The sequence below is a fragment of the Mobula birostris genome, chromosome 25, assembly GCF_030028105.1.
Source record: "Mobula birostris isolate sMobBir1 chromosome 25, sMobBir1.hap1, whole genome shotgun sequence".
Lineage (NCBI taxonomy): Eukaryota > Metazoa > Chordata > Chondrichthyes > Myliobatiformes > Myliobatidae > Mobula > Mobula birostris.
The window spans coordinates 5469975-5494434 of NC_092394.1; the positions used below are offsets into that span (position 1 = coordinate 5469975).

The 24460-nt window shown below is 41.0% G+C and overlaps 1 protein-coding gene across 3 annotated transcripts in view; it reads left to right on the forward strand.

Moving 5' to 3' along the window:
• bcas3 (BCAS3 microtubule associated cell migration factor) overlaps positions 1 to 24460 on the forward strand; it is a 975956-nt gene that overhangs the window by 186909 nt on the left and 764587 nt on the right. For all 3 annotated transcript variants that reach the window (XM_072243678.1, XM_072243680.1, XM_072243679.1), the window contains exons 10-12: positions 3894 to 3970; positions 9247 to 9330; positions 16194 to 16364. In XM_072243678.1, the coding sequence (XP_072099779.1) occupies positions 3894 to 3970; positions 9247 to 9330; positions 16194 to 16364 (332 nt within the window). The remainder of the gene's footprint in view (positions 1 to 3893; positions 3971 to 9246; positions 9331 to 16193; positions 16365 to 24460) is intronic.

Here is a 24460-nt window from a genome sequence, read left to right on the forward strand (position 1 = left end):
TATAACCCCATATTACCAAGTATCTGTCTAATAAATCTCTCACCAAAATATGCAGATCAGCAAAATAAAACAAAAACTAAATAAAATATGCTGTTGTGCAGTCATGAGATTAGTCAGGGAGAATTTGATTAACTTTGCCTATTTAGAAGGATGATGTACAGTAAATTTGATTTCTACCTCCCCTTCCTCTCCTGCCACCAACTGCTCGCGTTACTTACCAAATACCCATTATTTGTATTTGCCAACAGTAATTAGCGTGCATCTGTCTGGAAGTAACTGCCTTTAGGGGTAGCATTAACCTATATTTAAGTTTCAGCACTGTATATATTTTTGTGTGTCAGATAAAGTGGATTTGGTAAAACTATCATTTTAATAGCATTAATTCGACCTATTAATGATAATGTCATAGGAGACTATTTAGAAAGCGTTTGTTTGGTGTAGCCAATTAATAGAAAAAATGTATATGTATATAGATCCTTAAAATTTTAGTACTGTAATTTTAATACCAAGATAGGTAAAGTAATTTTTAGCAAGTAATAAAAAAAATCATCTCTTTTGTTCTTTGCAGTTTCTCTCTCTGCAGCCTTGTGCTTTCCATTATCTTGCCACATTCCTTCCAGACTCAGAGCCTTATCCTTGATAGTGTTTTTGCCCCCATCAGAATTTTCCACATTTATGCCTCCAACACTACAGCATATCACTTGCTCATCTAACTGTAAAAGTTGACACGACTGAGATATGAAAGAAGAAATGTCACGTGATTATGCTCGACACTAGTACATGAGTATCCCGTGACATAACTTAAGGGAACTAAAATACAAAACAATATGTTTAAGGGAAAGGTGAATAAACACAGGAGCAAGAAAGGACTAAAATATTGTACCAGTAGTGTCAAATACCAGAAAATATTTGAGCCAAGTGGTGTTTTTCTGTTCTATAAGTATGTTGTAATTCTTTATAATATCCCTCTTTTTGGAGATTGCTTATAGTACCTTTTATGATATATAGTACGCCTCAGAGATTTTCCTCGACTTAGTCACATTTCACCACCTTTCCTTGTGCCTTTAGTTGAATGTGAAGACTGAAAGGTTAGCAAGACAGTAAACTCTCCTTTCCACATTTTGAGGACACTTTTATGTAATCAGTAAACATCATTTATTGTGTACCTGGCTAATGTCCATAAAAACTAAAGGCACTGATCTATCTGTTTTTCCCCATTTTGCCTTTGTTGTCACACCACACCCAGGTATTTAAGTGTCAGGTATTTAACTTACTTTGTTAATGAATGTCATAGGGCAGTGTGGCTGACGTAAAGGTAAACTGGTTGTTTTAGTTGGGACCCAAATGTTAGGTACTGAGCTTGATGAATGCAGCCTCAATAACATAGTTCACAATTGTTCTCTGCCGAAGGGCCTATTTCCATGCTGATTGACTATGTGGTGGCGCAACAGCGTAGTGGTTAGAGTAATCACTTTACAGTGTCAGTGATCACTGATCAGGATTTGATTCTCACCGTTGTGTGTAATGAGTTTGTATATTCTCTCTCATTCCAAAAATGTACAGTTAGGGTTAATAAGTTGTAAGCATGCTACGTTGCTGCTGGAAACGTTGCAACACTTAACGGTCTGCCCCAAGATAATCCTCACTGATTTGATTTGACGCGAATGATGCATTTCACTGTATGCTTCAAAGTACATGTGACAAATAAAGCTAATTTTTAAATCTTGTTTCAGTGGACTGTTCAGGAAGATGTTACTTAGAAACATAGAAAATCTACATCACATTACAGGCCCTTTGGCCCACAATGTTGTGCCGACCATGTGACCTACTCTAGAAGCTGCCTAGAATTTCCCTACTGCATAGCCCTCTGTTTTTCTAAGCTCCATGTACCTGCCTAAGAGTCTCTTAAAGGACTCTATTTAAGAGATTTTTATGACTTCTGGAGATAGGTGGGGAGGGAGCTACATCATGCCAGTGGTCCAGTTGTAGACTGAGAAATAGAAATTGTGCCGTCCAAAAATGCAGTGGATCATGCCAACAGCTATTAATTAATTAACTATGAACTCATTTAGATTTAACAGCTCTTTAGTGGTGTTGATACTTGCATCAAGATGTTGAATACTTGTGCCGTGAATATAGCTAAAAGGTCTTCGTGGGTTGGGGGGGAATGCAGTGGTGACAGTGATTGCTAAGTGATAAATACAGTACTCTTCTTGCATTGATGCAAGGAAGCAGACAATGTACAATTAATCAATTAAATCAATAGTATATGAATAGGTATTGTCTGGCTTGAAAACGCCAGGATAGCAACACACTAATTCTCTCATAACCTGTCAACCCTGCATCATAGCCACTTAACAGACACTGTTTTCTCTAGCTTCCCTACAACAGTGGAGCAGAAGATTCACCAGCCAGAACATTGCACAAGGGATCCTTTAGAATTTTTATTTAGAGGTACAGCACAGTAAGAGGCTCTTCAGGCCCATTGAGCCCGTACCACCCATTAACACCCATGTGACCAATTACTAGCCCATATATCTTTGGATCTGGAGCACCCGGAGGAATCCCACAAAGTCATAGTGAGAACATACAAACTCCTTACAGGCAGCTGCGGAATTGAACTTGGTTCGCTGGTGCTGTAATGACATTATGCTGACCATATTGTATTATGTTAACCTGGTCTAGCACTTTACATGGCATCCTTCACTGATGATACAGGTGTCCCCCGCTTTACAAACGTTCGCTTTATGCCACTTCGCTTTTACGAAAGACCTACATTAGTATCTGTTTTCACTAACCGAAAAAGGATTTTCGCTTTTACGACAAAAGACGCCCGCTTTAAACTTGTGTTTACTCCAAGAAAGACTACCATGACCGTGAAGCCTTGCGTGGCGCGGGCAGGTGTGTGCGCATGCATGTACGCGCTGATTTTTTTCTACAAATCGGTTTTGGCTAAATCTTCCCGATTCTGTTAAGTGAAACTACATTGTACATACATTATTTCTACTTTATATAGGCTGTGTATTTATCATATCATTCCTGCTTTTGCTGTATGTTAGTGTTATTTTAGGTTTTATGTGCTATTTGGTATGATTTGGTAGGTTATTTTTTGGGTCTGGGAGCACTCTAAAAATTTTCCCATATAAATTAATGGTAATTGCTATTGCTTCTTCGCTTTACGCCATTTCGGCTTACGAACGGTTTCATAGCAACGCTCTACCTTCGGATAGCGGGGGAAACCTGTATTCCCATTATATTCATTACACACAATTCTCTGCTAAGTGCTATTCACCTCAAAGATCAGAAATACTTCTACAATGTACTTGGTAATTCTTTGTAGCTTTCAATTAATGTTGTTAGCATCTTGACACTTCATAAAATGTAGTCTGAGAATAGCCATTCTGCTAATTAATAGACCATCAATATAATGGAAGTAGTCACTGTAGACTTTTAAGCCATAATTGTGTTGTCTTGGCAGTTGTTTCATTTACATTCAACAAGCTGCACCTTGTGTAAATTTGCTGAGTGTATACTAGCACACAGAGATATAGTGTAGAGAGCTTATCTGGGGAGAGAATTGCCGATTTCATTGTGAACACTTTCTGGCCAAGTTCAGAGTGTCCTAATGTCCTGATGCAGAGTCTCGTCCTAAAACATCAATTCATACCTTTTTCTTTCTCAGATGTTGCTTGGCCCACTGAGTTCTTCCGGAATTCTGTTTTTGGTTTAATATCCGCAATCTCTTTTGTCTTCTGAGTGACGCGGTTGAAAGAAAATCCCTTGCCAGGTTGCTTAGTGTGGGGAATAGAATTCTTATGTCTAATGTTCCTTCTTTTCCAGGTTGCTTAGTGTGGGGAATAGAATTCTTATGTCTAATGTTCCTTCTTTTCCAGGTTGTTTTCCATGTCCAGGGCCAAATCCTAATCCCATAGCACTGGGAAGCCGTTGGCTTGCCTATGCTGAGAACAAGGTAAGGTTGACCTCGATGCTTTCCTTTACTGTTATTTTATCGCAGTTGGCACATTAACAAAACCGGGGTTTATTTCCATAAGAGAGAGCTTCATGCAAACTCTATATAAATTTAGCAATAAAAGTGGCTTGGGTTCAGGCAATAGATTTAAAAATCTGTAGCTAATTGTCAGTTGCAAACCTTTAGTCCCATAAATGTAAATAGATAAAGTGGAAAAATTCAAGATTGTTTAGTGTAATTTCCAGTACACGGTGTAAAGGAGAACAAAATAATTGTTACTCCGGATCTGATACAGCCCAAAAAGAACACAATAAGGTAAATGCTTCTTCAGAAGCACCTTCCAAAGTTGTGACTTCAACCATCTAGGTTGTCAGGTGCATGGTAGCACCACCACCTCTGTTCTCCCATACGTAATGTAATCTGAATCAAAATCCATTTGCAGAAGCACCATTATCACACGGCCTTCAATAATTCAATATCTCAAGTGCAGTTTTGGTGATGGACAATAGTCGCTAGCCTTAGCATAAAGAGCCACAGTATTAATAAAGAAATACTTTCCTGCAATCACTTTGAAATTGTGCTCACTCATGTTGCCTATCTCCATCCTGGGAAGGGCGTCTCTGGCAATCCATTCTATCTATGCCTTTTATCATCTTGTACACCTCCTTCGGATTGCCTCTCACCCTCCTTTGCTCTGTGTAGACATCCCTGGCTTGCTCAACCTTTCCTTGTGGGATGTGTTCTCCAGCTGGGCTGGTGTCCTGGTGCTCTGTACCCTCTTTGGAGGTTCAACATCCTTCCTATGGTAGAGTGACCAAACTAAATACAATACTCCCAAGTATAGAGAGCTATGGTCAAGGTGCAGGGACTAGGCAGAAATCTAGGCTGGAATAGACTAGATTGGCTGAAGGGCCATTTCTGTGCTGTAGTGTTCTGACCCTAAAAGTAGGTATATGGTAATCCAGGGAAAGAAGTATAGTAATGAAGATGTTTTAATTGGTGTTTTCAATGTTTTTTTATCTGTATCTGAAGTATATTTTTCTGTTGGTTATGAATGTGCAAGTTATAAATTAGCTGGTGGCTGCTTGTGTTGCAGCCGCTTCAGTGGCTTCACATCTGAACTTGGAAACTAGAATACTGGATTAAATGTGAGCTTCAGGCATCAAGAGATAATTGGCTTACTGGAACTTGCTGTGCTGAAATGCACAATTAAAAAAATAAACTTTGCGCATCTTAACTCCTCAGCAATGGCCCAAAGGGAAGTCCTCTGAGTGGGGTGAGATTGTAGATTTGGGTGGCAATGACTAGAATATCGTGGCATTCACTTATGTTGGTATTGCTTACCCGAGAGTCAGAGCAGAACACACCAAGCTTCTCCTCTACTTACAATATCAAATTTCATGTTAAGACCCAAATTACTTGTTTGCCTCTCACTTACAAACTTAATTAAGGGATAATTAGAGTCATAGTCTTAAGCATTGCAGCACAGAAACAGGCTGTCTGGCCCTCCTAGTCCACGCTGAGTTATCCTGCCTAGCCTTTCGACCTGCACTTGGACTATATCCCTTGATACCCCTCTCACCCATGTACTCATCCATATTTCTCTTAAATGTTGAAATCAAACCTGCATCCACCATTTCCGCAGCCAGCTCATCCACACTCTCAGTTCCTCTTAAGTATTTCGTCTTAGGAGGCTGAGAGGGGATCTTATTGAAACATATAAGATTATTAAGGGATTGGACACGCTGGAGGCAGGAAGCATGTTCCCGCTGATGGATGAGTCCAGAACCAGAGGCCACAGTTTAAGGATAAGGGGTAGGCCATTTAGAACGGAGTTGAGGAAAAAGTTTTTCACCCAGAGAGTGGTGGATATATGGAATGCTCTGCCCCAGAAGGCTGTGGAGGCCAAGTCTCTGGATGCTTTCAAGAAAGAGATGGATAGAGCTCTTAAAGATAGCGGAATCAAAGGTTATGGGGATAAGGCAGGAACCGGATACTGATCGTGGATGATCAGCCATGATCACAGTGAATGGCGGTGCTGGCTTGAAGGGCCGAATAGCCTACTCCTGCACCTATTGTCTATTGCCTATTGTCTTGCACCCTTAACCTATGACCTCTAATTCTAGTCTCACTCAACTTCAGTAGAAAAAGCCTGGTTGCACTTCATCATTATTCAGGTGCCTTGCTGTTCGGCGTGGGCGATCATGTCTCTCCATCCATCACAGTCCCTGACCCTCCGAATTGTAGTTGTTGCCTCCCCTGTTTCTGACCGTGATGTTATTCCATCTATCATTTTCATTCTCTGTCTGCCTCTGCTTCTTTTTCCTTCCAGCTTTCCAGTTGTAACTAAACGCTCTAATGTCTCTCTTCGCGTGATGTGTCCAAAGAATTTTGATTGCTGTTTTCTGATTTTTTTTAAGTAATGTATGTTTTGTTTTCGTTCTCTGTAAAACTTAGCCTGTCTAAACCCCTCATAATTTGTACACCTCAATCAAATCTTCCCTCATTCTCTTATGCTGCAGGGGATAAAGAGCTAAAATATTCAACTTTTCCCTATAACTTAGGTCCTCAAATTCTGGCAACCTCCTTGCAAATATTCTCTGTACTTTTTCAATTTTATCAATTTCTTTCTAATTGATAGCTGACCAAAACTACACACAATCATACATTATTTAGTTCCCACTTTAAATTCAAAAGTCCTCCCTTTATTTTTCGATGTATTTCATAATAATTTTGTGACCACCTTTATAATGGAAGCTGTTCCAGAACCCTTTTTTACATTCTCTTGACAATAGTTGCATACCAGACCTCTACAACTATCAACTTCCGCTTTAAGTTATGATGACTTATAATTTAAAGCGGAAGTTGATAGTTTCCTGATTGGTCAAGGCATTGAAGGATATGACGAGAAGGCAGATGTATGGGGTAGAGTGGGATCCGGGACCAGTCATGATGGAATGGTGGTGGAGACTTGATGGGCTGAATGGTCTAATTCTGCTCTTACGTCTTATGGCCTTATGGTCTTATATGGCCTGTTTCATTATAAATGTACCATTATACTTTGTACTTTATTGTCACCAAACAATTGAACATACAATCATCATAGCGATATTTGATTCTGCACTTCCGGCTCCCTGGATTACAAATCTATAGTAAATATTAAAAATTTAAATTATAAATCATAAATAGAAGATAGAAAAATGGAAAGTAAGGTAGTGCAAAAAAACCGAGATGCAGGTCCAGATATTTAGAGGGTATGGCCCAGATCCAGGTCAGGATCCGTTCAGCAGTCTTATCACAGTTGGAAAGAAGCTGTTCCCAAATCTGACCGTATGAATCTTCAAGCTCCTGAGCCTTCTCCTGGAGGGAAGAGGGACGAAAAGTGTGTTGGCTGGGTGGGTCGTGTCCTTGATTATCCTGGCAGCACTGCTCCGACAGCATGCGGTGTAAAGTGAGTCCAAGGACGGAAGATTGGTTTGTGTGATGTGCTGCGCCGTGTTCACGATCTTCTGCAGCTTCTTCCGGTCTTGGACAGGACAACTTCCATACCAGGTTGTGATGCACCCTAGAAGAATGCTTTCTACGGTGCATCTATAAAAATGAGTGAGGGTTTTAGGGGACAGGCCAAATTTCTTTAGTTTTCTCAGGAAGTAAAGGCGCTGGTGGGCCTTTAGGCACTTTATAGGCACTTTTGGAGGAAATTTTAAGTACTTTTATTTATTTAGAGATACAGCATGGTAACAGGACCTTCAGGCTCAATGAGTCTATGCTGCCCAGTTACATCTATGTGACCAAATACAATAATGAGAAACTCTGCTGATGTTGGAAATCCAAGCAACGCGCACTTACTGCTGGAGGAGCTCAGCAGGCCAGGCAGTATCTATGAAAAAGACGACAGTTGACGTATCGGGCTGAAACCCTTCATCAGGACTGGAGCAAAAAAAAAGAGGAGTTAGAGGAAGAAGGTGAGGGGAGGAAGAAACACAAGGTGATCGGTGAAATCATGAGGGTGGAGGGGTGAAGTAAAGAGCTGGGTCGTTGATCGGTGAAAGGGATACAGGGCTGGAGAAGGGGGAATCTGATAAGAGAGGACAGAAGGCTATAGAAGAAAGAAAAGGGGGAGGGTCACCAGAGAGAAGTGATGGGCAGGTAAGGAGATAAGTTGAAAGGAAATGGGAATGGGAAAAGGTGAAGGTTTGGGGGGGGGGGTGGAATTATCAGAAGTTTGAGAAATTGCTGTTCATGCAATCAGGTTGGAGGCTGACCAGACAGAATATAAGGTGCTGCTCCACCAACCTGAGTGTGGCCTCATCGTAGCAGTGGAGACTCAGGTTGGAGGGGCAACACCTTATATTCTATCTGGGTAGCCTCCAACCTGATGCCATGAACATCAATTTCTTGAACTTCTGGTAGTTCACCCCTCCCCTTCATCATTCACCATTCTCCATTCTCATTTCCCTCTCTCACCTTATCTCCTTACCTGCCCATCACCTCCCTCTGGTGCTCCTCCCCCTTTTCTTTCTTCTGTGACCTTCTGTCCTCTCCCGTCAGATTCTCCCTTCTCCAGCCCCGTGTCTCTTTCATCAATCAACTTCCCAGCTCTTTACTTCACTCCTCCCTTCTCCCAGTTTCACCTGTCACCTTGTATTTCTTCCTCCGCTCCCCATCTTCTTACTCTGACTCCTCATCTTTTTTTCTCCAGTCCTGATAAAGAGTCTCAGCCCGAAACATCAACTGTACTCTTTTCCATAGATGCTGCATGGCTTGCTGAGTTCCTCCAGCATTTTAAATGACCAAGTGACTTACACCTTTGGAGTGTGGGAGGAAGTCGGAATGCTTGGAGGAAATTCACGCAGTCACAGGGAGAACATACAAATTGCTTACAGACAGCGGGAGAAATTGAACCCTGTTTGCTGGATGCTGTAATAGCATTACACTATTCTACTGTGCTACTGTGCTGCCCCCATAATTGCCATCATTGATGTCAATTATGCAGTAATACCATTTTTAACATATTAGTATAGATTGTTTATAAAATACGTGTGTTTTAATTTCCTGGGAAGCATTGTTTTGTTTATAATTAAAATTCGCAATGGGGAATAATAACGTAAATGGTGAAACTGAATTATTTGTTACAGAACTGTGTTGTTTTCTTAGAATGGAAATGAAAATTGTCTCATGCGATTTTTTTCTGAAAGGAAATAGGAATTACTAATTGCTTTTGGAGTTGTACTGCTGTAGCTAATGTTACCGTCTGTCCTTTTGCTTCTACTCAGCTCATTCACTGTCATCGATCCCGCGGTGGGGCCTGTGGAGACAACATCCAGTCTTATACTGCCACAGTTATCAGTGCTGCCAAAGTGAGTTCAACACTAATGAAGGGACAGTGAGTTAAATGTTTAAACTGTTTACAGGCATCTAAAACAATTTCAGACCAGAACGTGGCATCAAGGAGCACAAAGCAGCAAAATACTGTGAACTGTGAAACTTGAAGCTAGGCCCAGTTTAGCAACAAGAAGGAACCATTATTCTGCCTAAGTTTCTTCCTTTGTAAATCACAGTCAGTTTTATTGAATATATGCATTTGAATTGATTTCAGTAACTTGTTTACAAAGTGCATTGCAAATTGGTCAAAAAGATATGCAGTGTATGTACATGATGAATGGGATGTTGTAGCAGAGGACGATTTGGAAAGGAAATTGGGAATGGTGATAGACCACCACTTTCAATGTCTGGACAATGTGGTCAAGCTATTAAAAAGTCAATAGAATGCTGGAATATGTATTTAGAACAAGTCTCTGGAGGAACTGTTGGGACTGTACAGTGCATAGTCTGAGCATCTTTGTAGTGTAGCGAATAGCACAACTTGTCAAATTAAAAGTACAGCATCTGTGAGAGAGATAGACTTCTAAGAATACATATGAAAAGACTTAGATTTAGTACAAATGGGGTGGAAGTCCCTGTTAAGTGCTACAAATAAAGTAAATCAAGAAATTATGGATGCTGGTGCAAGTTTAGGAAGGCATCACACAAGTTCAAGTTCAAGTTCGTTGTCATCTGATTGTAGGTCTATACAATGAAATGAAACACTGTTCCTCTGTACCATGGGCACCCACAGTACATATATCACACACAGCACATAAAACAAAATATTACCATAAATAAGTTAATAAAATTTAATTCAAAACTGCATGTAGTACACAGCACTGGTAAACTGTAAACAGTATGGTAACTAGTGAACAGTTCTCTGTCCTGGTGATGAGACCTCAGTGGTGGCAGGATATTTATTAGTCTCACAGCCTGAGGGAAGAAGCTGTTGCCCAGTCTGACAGTCTGAGTCCTGATACTGCTGTACCTCCTTTCTGACAGTAGTGGGTCAAAGAGAGGTGGGATGAGTGGTAGGGATCTTCAGCAATACTTTGGGCTCTTCACCATTCCCCTCTCCATGGCATTTCAATACTGGGCTTGCCAGCAATGTCTGTATCCCACAATGATTGTGACATATATGACATAAGCACCATTAAACAGTTTCCATTAATAACTGCATGTTTAATCTAGGATTAATGTTCTAAAATCCTGGCAACATAAGTAGTTAGGCTAAATAAGGTGATAGAGGAGGCATATGGCATGTTTGCCTTCATCGATTGGAGTGTTAGTTATGAAAGTTGTGAGGTCATATTGTAGCTGTATAAACTCCAGTTAGGCCACATTTGGTGTATTGAGCGCATTTCTGGTTGTCACATTACAGGAAGGATGTGGAGGCTTGGACTGGGAGCTGAAGAGGTCTGTCAGGATATTGCCTGATCAGAGAGTGTTAGCTACAAAGAGAGGATTGGACAAACTAGGATTCTTTTATTTGGAATGTCAGAGACTGTGGGACAATAGTCGAATCTCAGTGAATCTCTCACTGCCTTTAAATCAGGCTCTAGCTGAATATTTTGAAGCCATCTCACATAATTTTCATGATGAACAATGGACATGGAGCTGTGTTTCAAATTCCTTGCATATTGAAGTTTGAATTAATTTATAGAGATTGCAAAGACCAATATTTGTACATTGACTTCATAAGGTGTAGCCATCATTATGAGCTGATAATGAATGATTCTGGTATTTGTGAGTCACTCAGACAGGATATCTAAATGAAGAGCTAGAAAAGGCATGGTAAAAAATTAAAATGAAAATTCCCACCTATTTATCTATGTCCATAATTTCTCTTGTTAAGTGAATTTTAATCCTTCATTCTGTTCAACAAATAATATGTGGTTTCAGCATGTATACAAACTGAATGTACACAGTGGGGTTTGGGTGATGTGATTCCTGTTGTTGTGGTTACTCTGGCACAAGAACAGGTCCTTCAACCCCTAATGCCATATCAAAACTAATCCCATATGCCTGCATGTGGTCTGTATTCCTCTTTCCCTGCCTGTACATGTGTCTGTCAGAATATTTTCAATGTTGATGTTCTGTCTGCTTATACCATCTCCACTGAGAGCACATTGTAGGGTAATGTAATGGGTGACAGATGACACATGTTGTTCATAACAGAAACTTTTGTACATAAGTCACAAACACCATCATTTTGTGTTCACTTTAAGAGATGGTGTCTGATCTAATGACGTCAGTGTAAGGCAACTGGTTTTGGTTTGTTTGTTACGGAAGTAAAAGGCTGTGGCTTTTGTTAAGCACATAAAACAACTCTCACATGTTTTATTCACAAAATCCTATAATATTACAGGCATCTTTCACTCTTAACAAAAAACTTGTCTTGCAAATCACTTCTAAAATTTTATACTTCTTACTTTAAACCTATGCCCTCTAGTGTTTGATATTTTATCCCCTAGGAGCAAGCTTGTGACTCTCTTCCCTGGCTATACTTCTCATAATTTTATATATTGTACTTCTATCAGGTTTCCCCTTAGCCTCCGAAGCTCCAGAGAAAACAATCTCAAGGTTTATCTAACCTCTTCTTCTGGCTAATGCACCCTAATCCAGACAACATCTGATGAACCTCTTTTGTACCTTCTTAAAAGCTCCCACGTCCTTCCTGTCGCGTCGAGACCAGAACAGCACCCAATACTCCAAATGTGGCCCAGACAAGGTTTTATACTGCTGCAAAATGCCTTCCCAACTTTTATACACAATATAATTGAAAGTAAGATATAGGAGCAGATTAGGCCATTTGGCCCATCAAGTCTGCACTACCATTCCATCATGACTGATTTATTACCATCTTAACCCCGTTACCCTGCCTTCTCTGACACTATATTGCATCTGCCACTTCTTTGTCCATTCTCCTAATCGGTCTACGTCCTTCTGCAGGCGCCTACTTCCTCAACACTACCTGCCCCTCCACCTGTCTGCAAACTTGGACACAAAACCATCAATTCTGCAATCCAAATCATTGATATATAATGTGAAAAGAAGTGGTTCTAACACCGAACCCCGTGAAAAGCCTCCAGTAATTGGCAACCAAACCATTGAAGGCAAGAACATGGATTTTTTTACCACCCAATTAACTTGTGTTGCCACTTTCAGGGAGCTATGGATTTGTACCCCAAGATCCCTCTGTATATCAGTGCTTCAGATAGTCCTGCCATTTACTGTATTCACTCTTCTTGCATTTGCCGTCCTTGAAACATCACCTCACACTGTTCTGTTTAAACCTCGAGTTATTTCTCTAAATTTCCAATTGATCTATCTTATGCTCTATCCCTTGACAGTCTTCCATGCTTTTTTCACCACCAGTTTACTGGATAAATGGTGAATTCCATTTCTTACCCATCAAAAGGAAAAAGCAAATTTTGTCCACTTTTATAAGTATTTAAGGACAAGAGAGTAACCAGGAAAAGAGTAAAGCCAATTTGAGACCAAAATTGCATGGAGGCAGAAGTGAGGTCCCAAGCAAATACTTCTCATCTGTATTCACTAAGAAGAAGGACATTGTAGTTAACATTCAGGGGAGAGGTCAGTGAAATTCTAGATTCTATTGAAAACATACTGGAGAAACCCATGTGGTCACAGGAAGAGTATGTAAACTCCACAAAGGTAGCACAAGGAGTTAGGATTCAACCTGGGTCACTGGAGCTGTGAAGTGGTGGCTGTACCAGCTCTGCCTTTGTGTTGTCCATGGATTTAGTAAAGTTTTGGCAAAGTTCCACCCAGGAAACTGGTCCAGAAAGTTATAACCATGGAATCCAAGGAAATCTTTGAAATTTAATCAGAAGTAGGAAATAGAAAGTGGTGGTCTTACGATTAGTAGTTTTGGTTTTCTGATTAGTAGACTTTGATCAGAACTGGGACCATTACCAATAATTGTATATTTTAACAATATGGGTATAGGTATAGGAGAGGCAACTGGAAACTTTGCAAATGACGTGGAAATTGACTTTTTTTTAATATTGGAGAATTGGTCCCATCTCATTCCCTAAAGTATCTGAAAATATTCAGTCACTGGAGAAACTTTCAGCAAAGTAGATTCTGTTCTGACTTCTGTGGTCACCAATTTGCAGAATCAGTTACTGGATAAATGAGCAAGAGCAGGAATCCTGATTATGTATTTTTTCCTCTGTGGATGCCAATTGTAATACCTTAACATCTGCTCCAGATGAGATAATGAAGCAGTAAAACTCAGAACTAAAATGCTGGAAATTATATTGAGAGCTGCATGCGCTAGAGGGAGGTGTTTAAATTGTAATTTAATCATTGATCATAATTACACATGATTATTTTTGGAGATTTTCCCCAGTTTTTTTGTGAAAATCTCTTTCCAGCTCACTGGTTTCACCAGTGATACACTAAGTTTAAGTTATCACTTCATTACTCTATTTAAATATTGGGCTGATTTGATTTTCTCTTTTGTCACACCTAGTGTACATGGTTCACTCTAATATTTTTTATGGCTTTATGGACCAATCATTGATTTGAGTGGGAAATTTTTACATGACCTGAAAACTGGACAGCACTTTAATTTTTTTTTTGTAATGTGTATACCGTGGATATTTAGAATGAAAATTGAAAAATAATATACTTTTGATTTTATGTAATAATTGAAGGGTATAATGAAATACAGTATAACCAAGAAAATCTTTCACATTTTGTAAACTTTTTCTTGTCTGTCTTTATTACAAATCTATTGTTTATAAACACTGTCCAGATTAATTTTACATCTAGATAAAAGATATACCTTAATCCTCATTTGATCATCCAAATGCTCCACTCCTGGTCTATTTCTGGATTTGCATTTGATTGAATTCATAAGACTGAATCCACATTCATAGCCAGCACTAGGAGCTTGGATTGTTCCAATGATGTCAACACAAATTGACAGTTCTTCAAATTATTTGATTCTAAGCAAGTAGTTCAATGTATCAGTGAGCATCTTAATTGAACCACGCTTAACTTTCTCAGAAATGACAAATTTGAAACCACAGTATTGCTGCAATATTTTTGAGATAACACTTCAAAACATTAACAATGAGCTACTGACTTCCATCCTGTGTTTATTTTTACAATTGTAACAGTGTTGTAACTTGAAACACTGACAATGTAGATACGTTGAAGCTCTAAAATGTTTCGAAGTAAATGTATGTTTATTATTTAGAAAAATTATGGATTATATTCATTAACACATAATTGCAGGATATTTTACAATTATATTAAGATAGATTTCAAAATTATATTAGCATAATTTCAAAGATGTTAATATTATGTAAAAGAAAATTCTAGGTGCATGGCAACAATGGCTAAGTGCGTGGGAGCATTTCAGTTACTATGCGGTCATATACCTGCGCAGCTTAGAGGCAACAGTGTTGGTGTATGAACGGCAGTATTCTACTAGATTTAATCCACGTCATTGTAACTCTTCCTAAAAATACCCAGTTTTAAACACCAACCTTTAGAGTACACATGTACCTGGAAGGACATTTGTTTTACCCTAGAGTTTTTCTCTGATTATCAATAAGATATAAAAATAATACATAACAATTGAAGACTGCTGTCTACCTCACTCTGTCCTGTATCCAGGTGAAAGTGAGATCTGTGCTGTGTTTACTTCATTGTTTGAAGGTGATACATTTGCTCGTGTACTGTAGAAGTACCTGGAACATATTGACAAATTCATGAAATTAACTTGCCCTTTGGTTAGCTGGTTTGCCTTTAGTCTTCATAATATTACTCAAGTGTATGCTTAAGTAATTTAGTCCTGAAGAAGTGCATTGGCACAAAACGCCAATGGTTTATACATTTCCACAATTGCTGCCTGACCTGCGAAGTTTCTCAACTTTTTGTGTGTGTTACTAAGTAAATGCTTTTTTGAATGTCCTGGAAGTAAATCGCCAAAGTAGTGTAGATGGTCTGACCTCTTCAAATTAATAAATACATTTGACCTGGAATAAAGATTATATGATCTTCAAGTTCCAAAAGACATTGCTACATATTCATTAACTAATTTATTTTTCTTGGTGCCAATCAGCCAACTATCTTGGTGCTTTTCCATGTTGGCAAAAAAGAAATGTGGTTTTGTCTTCGAAGAAACTAATTGAAGTTAATTATGATTATATGTCATAGTTGGCATTCACTTTACAGAAGACAGTGACTCCAAATCTGAGTAATGGTTCACACCTAAACTGGAAAACATGCAATTACTGTGACCTTCTGACTTTTGTATTGTCCAAAATTTCATAAAACCCTTTAGTCTTATCACTATCTAATTAGAGTCTTGGCTGCTTCCATCTGCCTTAGGATGATTTAACCCTAGGGTAGTTAATTGCTGTGGTGAAGCCTGTTTCTGTATTCCCCTGTTACTCGATAGCTTCTAAATGAGTCCTAACAGCTTACGTGAGAGCAACACCATTACCGTTAATGGAGGGAGCAGCTGATGCGGCATTTAAAAGGTTAATCAGGCTTCCTGACTCTGTACTATCGTCAATACAGAGTGGCGCCTGTTGGTGTTGGTCCGTGGAAGTCACTTCGTAACAGCCGACTAAGAGAACATGTGCATATTGTCAAATCATTAATAATTTAAGCAAACACTTGGCTACTAATTGATCAGCTCTAATGTGTTGTCTAATCACTGCTGTTAAACTTTTTAGCACTAATCAAAACAGTTTCCCATTGATCCGCATGTGTTCTGGCTGGACTCTGTTGTGTTATCAGTGTCTGAAGTGGGGATGTTGATGCTGGCTTTGATTGTTTTCTTTCTTCTTTCTTTTTAAATCTGATACAGACATTCAAGACAGGACTCACCATGTTTGGGGAAGCAGTGGGTCGACTGGCTGGCAGTTTACCCTCAGGGACTCTTGAGGATGAGGTTTCCACACACAGTGCCTCTCGACGCAGCCCACACATCCCTGGGGTTGTCACAATCATCGATACTGAAACTGTTGGGGAAGGACAGGTATTGTGAAGAACCACAAGACTAATATTTTATAGAATTTTTGAGTTGCACTAAAATGCCTCTAATAATGCATAAACACTTACCTGGTCATATGAAATAGCAGTAGACTGTTCAGCCCCACTGTCAATTCTGAATACAGTTAATAAATGACACTCCATGGCCTTCCTAGGTAGAGCATCTGAAAAGTTTACTCCACCCTTTGAGTCAAGAGATATCACTTTATGCAGTCTCTTGTGTCTCAAGGTTTCTCCTCACCTCAGTCCTGAAAGGTCTGCCTTGTATCCTGTGACCATGATGCCTTTTCTCTGGTCTTTCCAGCCTGGAGTACTATTCTCTTCAAGATTGCTTAAAATTCAAGATTGTTTAATGTCATTTCCAGTACGCAAGTGTAAAGGAGAATGAAATCATTGTTACTCTGGATCCGAAGCAGCTCAAAAAAAACCCCACCAAAGGTTAAAAAAAAACACAATAATGAAAAAAACAATAAATATACACTCAGACCCCTCTTAACCCCGCGGATGCATTCCTTGGAGATAGAGCGCTATGTAAGTCAGTGCTATGTGGGGTAATTATGACATTGCGTAAATAGACATGTGCCTGATTTAAAAAGATTAAACTCGAGATACGTGATATATTTTATGTATAGACAGTAATTTGTGGAATAATATATATGCAAATAGGTCTAACCTGTACATCAGTGGAGCAGCAAAGTATCACAGCAGCAATGGAGGGAAGTGGGTGGTGGTCACATCTCAGAGCCACTGGGGACCAGGCTGTGGGTCCTCCCTTAATTTTGGCTTCTTCTTCAAGTAGGCGTTGAGATTTGACTGCCTTTTTAAAAATTTCCTCTCATGGAGCAGTTCTCTGCAGCAGGAAATCATATCAAGAACATCTCTCTTTGCCTTATTGCTTCATTCCCAGTCAGGGTCATTATCAATGAACTGGCCCATGATTTGTGTGATCATGAGGAACGTTATGGTGAGGTTTCTTGCTGGAGTCTCTTCTTCTCCATCCAAGTCCTCAGAGTCACCCAGGATACTTGCTCTGCCAATTCGCAAAGCTCTTTCTTATTAAGGCTCACCATGAGAATGCAGTAACTCATTAGCATCGCCATCATTAACATCCTCTAATTCCGCTTCATTGGCCAGTTCAACGATGTTTTGGGTGACCGGTTCTGCCTGAAATCCTAGGAGTTTCACGTTCATGCTAATGTTTTTCCTAGACATCTTAGATGTACTACCCTCACTGGAAGTTGCAGGCCGTTTTCCAGACATTACGGCTGAAAAAAATGGAATAAATTGGTGAGGGAGCAAGAACATTTACACACGCGGGGAGGCAGAGTGTGAACTAATACGTGATTGGCTGTGAGTGGCTCAGAGTGTATGTAAAGTGCTCTCACTGGCTGATTGAATGTTTACTCTTAATTGCAGCTGCTCATGAGAAGTTTTAAGTGTTGTTTAGAATGAATTTTTGTCATTTTTAAAAATTTCAATAAAGATTCGAATAACCTTGTTGTAACGAATCAGCGCTATACGGGGTCTGAATGTAAATACATACGTATAATAGCTTGTTTGTAGGGTTGCTCACTGAGCCTGGAGGTTAGGTCGCAAACCTTTTGTCACCAGTCGAAGTGACAACGTCAGTATGTAATTGAGTTTGTTTCTGTTGAGTTTTCATATTTATATTGTTCCAACTTGTTCTGATTGGTTGGCTGTCGCACTTACATACATTGATTGATTGTATGTCAATAAAGTGGTGCTAGGCACAGGAGTGTATGTAAGGCGACTGACGGGTAATGATAAAGTAGTTGTCGTGGAGGGGTGGGTTAGTGGGTGGAGGTGTTGGTCAGACTTACTGCTTGGGGAAAGTAACTGTCTTTGAGTCTGGTGTGCCTGGTATGGATGCTACATGGTCTCCTCCGTGTTGGGAGAGGGACAAATAGTCCATGAGCGCAAAAAGCTAGAAGAACTCAGCAGGTCAGGCAGCATCTATGGAGGATGAACACTTGATGTTTCAAGCCTGAAACATTGACTGTTAATTTTCTTCCATAGATACCACCTGACCTGCTGATTTCCTCCAGAATTTTGTTTTTTACTCCAGATTTCCAGCATTTGCAGTCTCTCATGTGTCTATTTATACCTACCCAGTTTTGCTCTAAAAATTTGTCTGTTTCTCTGAGGTCACTTCATCTTTCTAATGCAAAGGATTGCAGGCTTAGCCTCTTCAGACTTCCTTTATATGTAATACCTTCCATTTCAGAAACCAGTCTGTTTCATGACCGATTTCTACCACAGAACCAGACAGAGGGTGGAATTATTGTTTTGCTTATGAATATTCGGGAAGAAAAATCACAAACATTTATTAATGCTTACACTTGAGAGAGATGTAAGTGGAAAAAATGGATATCTTAAGACCATGCCACCAGTGGCTCACTATAATCAAGCGCTTGAGGTACCGCACGATGCCGCCTCCAAACAAGAAACAGTCCATCCCAATGCATTTCAAATCATCGTTGGAGACTTCAACCAGGCTTATTTGAAGAAATCCCTGCTCAATTACTATCAGCATATAACCTATAGCACCAGAAGTCCCACACACTAGACCACTGTTACACTAAGATAAGGATCGCCTACTGTTCCATGCCCAGACCACATTTTGGTAAATCTGATAGCTTGGCTGTCCTCCTCCTACCTGCACAGGCAGAAGCTAAAGAGCAAGGCTGCAGAGATGAGGACAACAAAGAGGTGGTTATGGGAAGCAGAGGAGCAGCTATGGGATCGCTTCGAGTCAGTGGATTGATCCATGTTCAAAGATTCATCTGTGGATCTGAATGAATACATCATGGTTGTCACACACTTTATAAAAACAATTGTGGATGAGTGTGTCCTCACAAAATCATTCAGAGTCTTCCACTACCAGAACCCTGGATGAACCATGAGATTCGCAGTCTGCTGAGGGCCAGATCAGAGGCATTCAAGTCTGGTGATCAAGAAAGGTACACGAGGTCCAGGTATGATCTCCTTGAAAGCCATCTCACAGGCAAGGTGGCAGTTCCAAATTTTTCTTTGTAAAATTTGTTTTTTTTACAATCCAAGGACAATTCTACTCCAAGAACTTTGAGTACTGCAGGGCTACGCCATTAGTGAGCTGCTCGTTAATCGGAGTAACTGGACTGTTGTCAGTGGTGGAGCTGGCCAAGGTGTTGAAGGGGTGGGCTGGGATGTTGGAGAAGGAGCCAGCCGAGATGTTGAAGGGGTCGGCTGGGATGTTGGAGAAGGAGCCAGCCGAGATGTCGAAGGGGTCAGCTGGGATGTTGGAGAAGGAGGCAGTCAGGATATCGGAGGAGCTGACCTGGTTACAGACTGTGCTGCCCGCTACTTGGAACCATCAGAGTTAGTGCAGTATAACCTTGGGAGATTGTCTTGGACATTTCACTTGCAATCACAAGACTCTGTTTGGCAGTGATAATGTAAGTTGCTGCAGGCCTGTTACCCTTGTCTGGTGGAGGGGACAGATGACATGGGAGCTGTGTAGCTTCGGTTGTAGAGAGGACTAGGCCACAAACCTTGGGCTTGTCTGCTACTGCAGACCAGGTGAGAAGACATGAGAGCTTTACAGCATGGTGGCCATGTTTGGCTGGTGCCTGGCCTCTCCTATTGGTGCTGCCCTCCCGTGTTCGAGTGGTGGAATGAAATGCCGGATTGCATGCATCTACATGCTGCATTGCCAGACATTGTCGCTCAAGCTCTTGGACAATGTTCCCTCCAAGGCTTTTGTTACTAGCGCACAAAGGAATTGCACAAACAATTTGCGCGTCGTGTGGATGGACTTTAGGACCCGTGGGAGTGGGGGAGCTCAGGAACTGCCATCTGCGGCTGCTGCTGAATCCGCAGTATTTCTATTCTGTTGACGGATGCTATTAATGAATTAAACTTAATGGATTGATACTTCTCAAAGTGTATTTATTTCACACTCCACAAATTTATATGCACACTAACTTAGTCCTGACTCAGGACTCAGCAGCAGCTGTGGGTGGCGGTTCCTGAGCTCCCCGGCTTCCCAGCTCCCTCAAGACCTAAAGTCCATCACAATGCAAATAAATTGTGTGCTAGTAGCAAGAGATTTGTGTGTGCAATGTGTGTTTTTTTTGAGTGAATATGCTTTTTTACTCACTAATAATTTTGAATTGTGTTATTCGCCATTTTGAATGTTACTCGTTATTTTTGCACGTTTTGCACTTTGGCCCTAGAGGAATTCTGTCTCGTTCAGCTGTATCTGTGTATGGTTTGAATGATAATTAAACTTGATTTGATTTGATTTGATTTCCAGACTAAACTTGAATCAATGAAGGATGCTTGACAGTTGTGGCAAAGCTTGAATGCTCTTATAAAGTAAAATCAAATGACATAGGCAGCAATAGGGCTTAGTTTCCAAACGTGCTCAATGCCTTCTATGCATGTTTTGACTGTCAAAACATGGAGGAATGATCACAATCTCCCATAGCCCCCTATGATCCTGGGAACATCCCCACTTTTGACCTTTTAACAGGTAAAGCAGCTGAAGATGGTTGGTCCTAGGACACTTCCCTGAGGAACTCCTGCAGTGATGTCCTGAGGATGAGGTGATTGACCTCTAACCACCACAACCATCTTCCTTTGTGTCAGGTATGATTCCAACCAGCGGAGGGTTTTCCCTCTAATTCCCATTGATTCCATTTTAGCTAGTGCTCAGTCAAATACTGCCTTGATGTCGAGGGTTATCACTCTCACCTCACCTCTGGTATTTAGCTCTTTGGTCCATGTTTGGACCAAGGAGGTGATGAGGTCAGGAGCTGAGTGGCCTTGACGGAACCCAAACTGGGCATCCGTAAGCAGGTTATTGCCAAGTAGGTGCTGCATATGGCATTGTTGATGATTCCTTCCATTACTTTGCTGATGATTGAGAGTAAGCTGATAAGGCGGTAGTTGGCTGGGTAGGTCTTGTTCTGTTTCTTGTGTACGGGACATACCTAGGCAATTTTCCACATTGCCGGGTAGATGCCGGTGTGTAGCTGTACTGGAACAGCTTAGCTAGTGGTGTGGCAAGTTCTAGAGCACAAACTTCAGGACTATTGTGGGATTTTGTCTGGGCCTATAGTCTTCACAGTATCCAGTGCTTTCAGCCATTTCCTGATATCATGTGGAATGAATTGGATTGGCTACATACTGACATCTGGGATGCTGGGGCCTTCTGGAGGAGGCTGAGCTGGATCGGCACTTCTGACTGAAGATTGTTGCAAATGCCTCAGCCTTATCTTTTACACAGGTCTGCTAGGCTCCTCCATCAGTGAGGATGGGGATATTTGTGGAATCTCCTTCTCCAGTGGGTTGTTTGATTGTCCACCGCCATTCATGGCTGGATGTGGCAGGACTGCAGAGCTCAGATCTTAGGCCAGATTTGGGAACAGCTTCTTTCCGACTGTGAACGGATCCTGACCCGGATCTGGGCCGTACCCTCCAAACATCCGGACCTGCCTCTCGGTTTTTTTTGCACTACCTTACTTTCCCTTTTCTATTTTCTACTTATGATTTATAATTTAAATTTTTTAATATTTACTATCGATTTGTACTCCAGGGAGCGCGAAGCGCAGGATCAAATATCGCTGCGGTGATTGTATGTTCTAGTATCAATTGTTTGGCGACAATAAAGTATAAAGATCCGATCCATTGGTTGTGGGACCACTTAGGTCTGTCTGTTACTTGCTGCTTGTGGTGTTTGGCGTGCAAGTAGGCCTGTATTGTGACTTCACCAGGGTTACGCCTCCTACTGAGGTATGTCTGCTGTTGTTCTCGCCACTCTTCATTGAACCAGGGTTGATCCCCTGGTCTGATGGTAATGTTAGAGTGGGGGATATGCTGGGTTATGAGGTTACAGATTGTAGTTGAGTACAATTCTGCTACTGCTGATGGTTCACAGTGCCTCATAGATGCCCATTCTTGGGCTGCTAGATCTGTTTGCACTATCCCATTTAGTATGCTGGTAGTGCCACACAACATGGTGGAGGATTTCTTCATTGTGGAGATGGGATTTAGTCTCCACAAATACTGTGTGGTGGTCACTTCTACCAATGCTGTCATAGACAGATGCTTCCACGGCAGGCAGGTTGGTGAGAATGAGGTCAAGTGTGTTTTTCCTTCTTGTTGGTTTCCTCACCACCTGCTGTAGTCCCAGCCTAGTAGCTGTGTCCAGTAGGACCCGGCCAGCTCGGTCTGTGGTAGTACTACTGAGCCAGGCTTGGTGATAGACTGGAGAAGTACTGATTCATCAGCTGAGGAGGGACAGTACATGGTAATCAGCAGGAGGTTTCCTTGCCCATGATTAACCTGGTGCCATGAGACTTCATGGGGTCCAGAGTTGATGTTGAGAGTTGCCAGGGCAACTCCCTCTCTACTGTAATCCACTGTGCCACCACCTCTGCTAGGCCTGTCCTGCCGGTGAGACGGTACACACCCAGGAATGGTGATGGTGGAGTCTGGGATGTTAACTGTAAGGTATAATTCTGTCAGTACCAACTATGTTGTAAAGAGCCAAGGATGGAATAGGAATTGTACTTTTGTTTTCCAGTTGAATGAGTTAGAGAATCATAATGGAAGCTTCTCCATTGGCTGCCTTCCTTATGAGCTCAGCCTGGATATTGCTGTTATGTTGAACTGTGATGGAAGGGGCCTGTGTGCTCACTTCACTAACATTCTCACCCTATCTCCCTGTCCTTTGCAACATACACAAAATGCTGCAGAAACTCAGCAGGCCAGGCAGCATCTATGGAAAAGAGGACAGTTGATGTTTCGGGCCAAGACTCTTTTCCCTGTCCTTTTGATGCTTTAAGGGTGCAACACGATAGCATCGTGGTTAGGGTAATGCTTTACAGCAATAGCTGTGAAGCTGGGGTTCAAATCCCACTGCTGACTGTAAAGAGTGTGTATATTCTCCCCGTGACCGTGTGAGTTTCTTCCCACATTCCAAAGACACATGGGTTAGAGTTAGTGAGTTGTGGGCTTGCTATGGAAGGACGGCAACACTTGTGGGCTGCCCCCAGCACAATCTTTGATTTGGTGCAAACGATGCAATTCACTGTATGTTTTGATGTAAGTGTGTCAAATACAGCTGGTTTATTAGCAGTAAGCTTCTATGGTTGGACTAGCATCCAAAGCCTGAACCTAGATATATGAGTTTTATTCCCACCATGGTAACTGGGGAATGTAATTATCAAATAAGTTAATAAATATAGAATAAAAAGCAATTATGAATACTGCTGATAATGAAACCCACATAGTTCACTAATGTTCTTTTGAGAAACAAATTAACATGGTTTGGTTTCTTTGCATCTCCAGACCCACCAAAGTGTTTTGACAGGAAAGGCTACTTCGAGTGCCAGGCTTCAGATGTTTCAGAAAGGACAGAGAGGGGGGCAAAAGAGGTGGGGGCGTGGCACTGCTGATCAGAGTGTCACGGCTGCAGAAAAGGAGGAAATCTTGGAGGGGTTGTCTACTGAGACTCTGTGGGTGGAAATTAGAAACAGGAAAGGGTGAATAACTCTACTGGGTGTTTTTTATAGACCATCCAATAGTAACAGAGATATCGAGGAGCAGATAGGGAGACAGATTCTGGAATGGTGCAATAATAACAGGGTTGTCATGATGGGAGATTTTAATTTCCCCAATATTGATTAGCATCTCCCTAGGGCAAGAGTTTTAGATGGGGTGGAGTTTGTTAGGTGTGTTCAGGAAGGTTTCTTGACACAATATGCAGATAAGCCTACAAGAGGAGAGGCTATACTTGATCCTGTATTGGAAAATGAACCTGGTCAGATGTCACGTCTCTCAGTGGGAGAGCATTTTGGAGACAGTAATCACAGTTCTATCTTCTTTACCATAGCATTGGAGAGTGATAGGAGCAGACAAGTTAGGAAAACTTTTAATTGGAGTAAGGGGAAATATAATGCTATCAGGCAGGAACTTGGAAGTATAAATTGGAAGCAGATGTTCTCAGGGGAATGTACTGCAGAAATACAGCAAATGTTCAGGGGATATTTGTGTGGCGTTCTGCGTAAGTATGTT